This window comes from Myzus persicae, unplaced genomic scaffold (assembly GCF_001856785.1).
Source record: "Myzus persicae strain clone G006 unplaced genomic scaffold, MPER_G0061.0, whole genome shotgun sequence".
Lineage (NCBI taxonomy): Eukaryota > Metazoa > Arthropoda > Insecta > Hemiptera > Aphididae > Myzus > Myzus persicae.
This window is the reverse complement of record NW_019101609.1, coordinates 1-5,694: the sequence shown is the minus strand read 5'-3', so window position 1 is coordinate 5,694 and position 5,694 is coordinate 1. Positions and strand designations below refer to the sequence as shown.

Genomic DNA, 5,694 nt, shown 5'->3' with positions numbered 1-5,694 from the left:
TAACTTTTAATGAATGTCCACTTGGTCACATTTTTATATCGTATCATTTCTAACGCTCTACCAGTTAATCTGGTGGTAATATATTTTACTAACGTTGGTGCATATTTTTCTTCGACTAGACTCACTGCCATGTCACATGCATTCATAAATGGATATATATGTCATCCTCGCATATGCATAAAGGTATTAATTTAAACGCGTCCTCTAGTTTTATGGTAACCATTTTTTTATTTCGTACTTTTTTATCGAACAATAACTCCGTGTGTTCAAAACTATCAGTGACCTTACTACGTGTAGTTCTACCTGACTTATTATTTAAGCTACTACTTCTCGTTAGAATAGGTTTCTCTTTTTTAGTTTTTACTTTAGTTTTATCTTGACTGTCGAAATTTATTAATCTATGTGTAACGTTTAATATTTCCTTTTCAAGATTAGATGTATCTTTTTCTGTACTGTCCATAAAATGCCTTTAATATTCATTCAATACACCCTTCATTACTTCAATTAATAATTCTCAATAATAAACCTCATAATAATAATCTCATAATAACAATAACTCTCAATAGTTAAATCTCAATAATAATCAAAATATTATTCTTCAACATTAATAACCTCAATAGGCTTCAATAATAATCTCAATAGTTTCAATAATAATCTCAATGACTTCAATAATAATCTTCAATAACTTCAATAATAATAATCTCAATAACTTCAATAATAATCTTAAATAACTTCAATAATAATCTCAATAACTTCAATAACGACAATAATAATCTTCAATATAATAATCTCAATAATTTCAATAACTTCAATAATAATAATCTCAATAATAATCTCAATAACTTCAATGGGTTTGAATAATTGACTGAATGGGCTTTTATATAGGTTCTACTCTAACACCTACACTACTATTTATACTTGATTACCTTAAATAAATTCCATACGCCTCTATTGTACATACGTCTATGTAACAATATTTAATAAATTATTCACTTACAATAGAGTGGTATTTGCTGATGATGCCATGTTCCTTTTGAAATTACTGCACTTGTTTTGCTTGGAACCTTCCTTCGGAGTTGCTGATGAAGAAGAGTGATCAATTCCTCTTGTCAACGATGGACCTTTGATGGTTTTGCCTCCTCGAAATATCCTACCGACTGCGCCAGAAATGTTGTGTGCGTAATCTCAAAGGCTCCAAAAGCCGTAAGCTTTAGAGGCAAATCAAACAAGTACCAAATTGAACTGTAGAATAACGTTTATTTAGCAGAAAATATAGTAAGTGTATAATAGCGTGTGCGCGTGTGACGAGAAGTTTCTCTGGTCTCCGTGGCTATGATACATTGTAATGAAACGCAATCGGTTGTTGTAAATTGTTTTATTGATACATTATATGCAGAACCAATTGTCTCATTATCTAAGTTTGTTACAATAAGTATATGGTTTTCATATGACAATATTTTCCTTTTTGAGGGATTACCTCCGTTATACTCGCTAGGACGAGTGTACAATTAAAATAGTTTATTGGGGTTTTACAAACAGGGGTGGGTGTCTGAACATGGAACTCACAGTTTACTCGACTCGGACGGCGGCGTGCTGTGGTCAACAGAGTCTCTGACAGACAATAATCTGCTCTGCTCGTACGGCGGCGTGCTGTGGACAGTAATCTGCTCTGCTCGTATGGCGGCGTGCTGTGGACAGTAATCTGCTCTGCTCGTATGGCGGCGTGCTGTGGACAGTATTGGTATGGCGTTGGCTGGTTGGTGAACTTCTGTGGCGCCTGTTGATGGTCGTCTCACCGAAACACTTGTGTTTTGCAATGGTAGAGGGATACCGGGACAGGCTGTAGAGTATCCGTGTATAACGGTTTTTGACGACCGTCCGGCTTACTCAGCCTGAGGGGTAATGCTGTGGATGCTTGTATATTAGTGTCCGTGTATAACGGTATTTAGACCGTCCGGCTCACTAATAACTGCACTTAGCGGGGAGATTGTCTGTCTGGGTAGTGTTTCCAGCCTATACTTATAATAAGTCTAACCCTCAGGTGATAGGCTAAGTCGGAAACCGGTTCTGGGGTTGTACGGTGATTTCTATTCGACTTAAAACACATTAAAACTCCTTTTCACATAGTCCGTACTGTATTGAAGATACTGACACTTTGCAAAGGGTTTTAAGTTGAGAAGTTCTTTCCCAAATGAATTTACTTGTTTGGGCGGCGCGTCGGCGTAAAGAGATTCTCTTTATTAGAGCTCCCTGTGAATCGAGGTGTCGATGTTCCGCGGTATAGTTGTTGATTGCTACTCAAGATCGCGTGGCGGTGCGAGCGGTTCGAGGACAGGTGGCTTAGTTGGGGAACGGGCAACGAGAGTGCGCCACTTTCATGGACACTCCGTTTTGTCCCGTTACAACATCTGCTCAGGCTGTCCCATGGGCTCCCTTATAAGTGATGGCGGTTCTTTTGATGTAGCGGCACGTGCAACTTGTATGGGTGTGTGTTTTCGGTATCTTTAACAGATCGCCACGGGAGGTTAAGTAGAACGAGTTGTATGGACTTAATCAAATTACTGGAATATGTGCCCGAAGCTGGAATGTTATTAAATTTTACGGATGAAGAATAAATTTAAAAAAAAAATAAAAAATAGTAGTAGAAAAAAAAATGTGATATGCATATATATAATTAAATAAACTTAATCATTTAAGCAGATAGAAAAATAAGTAATAACTAAGAAATGTAAATATTATAGATTACTGATGATACAGACCGTCAAAGGGCAAGGAGTAACGAACGACAGAATGTTGGGAACCACAATCTTTTATAAAAACGATGAAAAATTTACGATTATAAACGTATCGGGCGAAACCGATGATGAGTATAGTTTTACGGACGAAACAGATAGCAAAATAGAATCACTACGAATAAAATGTAATTTAGTAAGGGACCCACCATTATTCGAAGCGAATTTATCGGAAAAACCACTTACCTGTTATTTACAAAAATCATGCGTACTGTATGTAAGAAATTTCCATGGTACCAAGCATAGGTTAAAACAAATTCCGGTAACATACAATTATCTAAAATTTAAGCCAAAACACGAATCAGCACAAGTGATAGTCGAGTCAACTAGAATTGAACCAAATAACGAAAACATTAGTACTGAGAGCCAGATTTGTAGACCAAAATAACGATAAAACTACTAAAATAAATAGCAAAAAGCTAAAATTCGAAAAAAATATAACAACCGAAAAGGTAGTAACAATATCGGAAAAGGGGGAAACGATCTACTCATCGAATTATATTATAAGAGTCCAACGAGAACAACAGAATCACCAGTGGTTAATGACAGTGATAGGTTTCGCGAGGGAACCGAGGAGTTAAATTTAAATAGTACAGAGAACCCAGTAAGCATATTCGACAACAAACAGAAAATAAGGGATAAAAAGGGAGATGAACATTAAGTTAACGAAAACAGTAATACAATTGGCTATTTAATGTTTGTTATTATGGGATTAATAATAATGACGTCTGTTATAATAATAATTAGTTTAAATCGTATTATAAACGTATCCATAGAAGTAGGTATAGGTACATGATATACGCATTAAACGAACATCACCAAATGATGGAAACGGAATGCTAAAAAAAGGAGATATAAATAATAATAATGACGACATGCCAGAGCGTTAGTGGGCGTAGCCACTATTATATTTTTTTATTTTTTTTTTATTTTAAAAGCCACTAGTATAAACTATGATAGCTTGACAATTACATAATATGAATAAAACAATATAAAATTAGGATTAAGAGGACGCTATACATGTATGAATTCGTGCGTAAAAACCGTTTCACGCGGGATAGAACCACTCAGACTGTAGTGATAGTTAAAGGTGCGTTTACATTAGGCCGCGAACGCGAACGAACGCTTGCGAATGCTACCGAACGAATGCGAACGCATATTCGCTAGACATTCGGTCGTGACCGTTTACATTGTTCGCTCGTTCGTGTTCAACTGTCTTCGCTTCTATAAAAATCTTCGCTCCTAAATACACATTTAGTATCGACAAAGCTGCTGTGAAGTAAAGACTTTGTTGATTTTTTTAAAAATTTTAAGTGAAAGTTAAAACCTGGGCAAAGATCATTTGTATTTAATTTGAATATTTGTAATTTTTATACTTAAAATGTCATCAAGTGAAGAAGATGATTTGTTAGTAGCTGCTTCAAGTTTTGTACTCATGAAAGCATTAATAAAAAAAACATCAAAGACAAAAAGAAAACGACGCTGGTGGATGACTACATTGTATAGAAATAGAGGATTGTATAGTGGAACTATGTTGCTAAACGACCTACAAAAAGAAGATGGTGATCACTTTAAAACATGTTGTAGAATGTCATGCGAAACATTTAACCAATTACTTACCTTAGTTGAGCCTAAAATTCGAAAAGAAGATACTAAGTTTCGAAAAGCTATACCCTCTAAGGAACGGTTGGCATTAACATTAAGATACTTGGCGTCAGGTGATTCATTTGCAAGTTTATCATTGGTTTTTAAAATTTCAAAGTCATCAATATCCCATATTATACCAGAAGTCTGTACAGCTATAATTGAGGTTCTACAAGACTACATACAAGTAATTATGTTTAATATATTATTATAATTATAAAATCAAAATAAATATATTCTTTTTAAAAAACAATATATACTTAATAATAACAAAACATAGTAACGAAATTGAAATTATAAGCAATAGAACAATATTATTAAAAAATAAAAAATAAAAATATCCTTTTTAAAAAACAATATATACTTAATAATAACAAAAAAAAGTTATAAAATTGAAATCATAAGCAATAGAACAATAGGTACTATTAAAAATAAAAAAAAAGTATATCCTTTTTAAATAAAAATATAAACTTACTAGTTACTAATAATACTCGTAAATAATAATGAAACATTTTAATGAACTCGAAAGTAATAGAACTTCATATTTGTAATTAAAAAAAATATAAAAAATTTAAATTGTCAGTCCACATTGTATTATATATTTGACGAAGTATTTAGGTCATCAGTTAGGATAGTTTCTGACGTATTGACATAAGCTGATGTACCGTTGATATCAGGTGTTTGCTGATACTGCAGATAGTCGTGTATACTCGAGAAGTTCGACATATCTTGATGATGAGGCTGCTGCACTGCAGAAAGGTAATTTGGTGACTGTGGTTGAATTGAAGGTATTGAATGAAGAGATGATGAACTTGGTGATGACAGTGGAGATGAAAATAACATTGTATTAGCTGAAGGCTGATTATTAATATTGAGTTGAAGAGCTTGATTGCCAGTTTTGTTATGATTATGAATATAGTTGATTTCAGCGGAACAAATCAGACTACTTATTTGATGTTGAAGTATTGTCTTTGTGTGTTGATCAAATAATTCCAGTTTACTAGCAACATACTCCCCGAAAACAGTATTGTCGCTCTTCACTTTTGGTGTTTGCCTTTTATTGGAAATTTCTTTTATTATTTGATACGTTTCTGCTATTCTAGGGTCTTCTTGAACTTTTTTTCTTTTTAATCCTGTGGGTTTTTGGGGTGAAACAAAAACTTTTTCTTTTTGAGGTTGTTCTTCATTTGTGTCACGTTCTCTATCATCTTCAGTTAGATCTTCGACGATTTCAATAGCTTCACGTGGTTCATCATGT

General features: G+C 33.8%; 1 protein-coding gene across 1 annotated transcript; it reads right to left on the bottom strand.

The window, feature by feature from the left end:
• Positions 1-5,030: 5,030 nt before the first annotated feature.
• On the bottom strand, positions 5,031-5,690 carry LOC111029842 (the record flags this gene model as incomplete). Its single annotated transcript, XM_022309040.1, has 1 exon — positions 5,031-5,690. A coding segment is annotated over one exon (660 nt), but the record flags the coding sequence as incomplete, so codon positions are not given.
• Between the last annotated feature and the right edge of the window lie 4 nt (positions 5,691-5,694).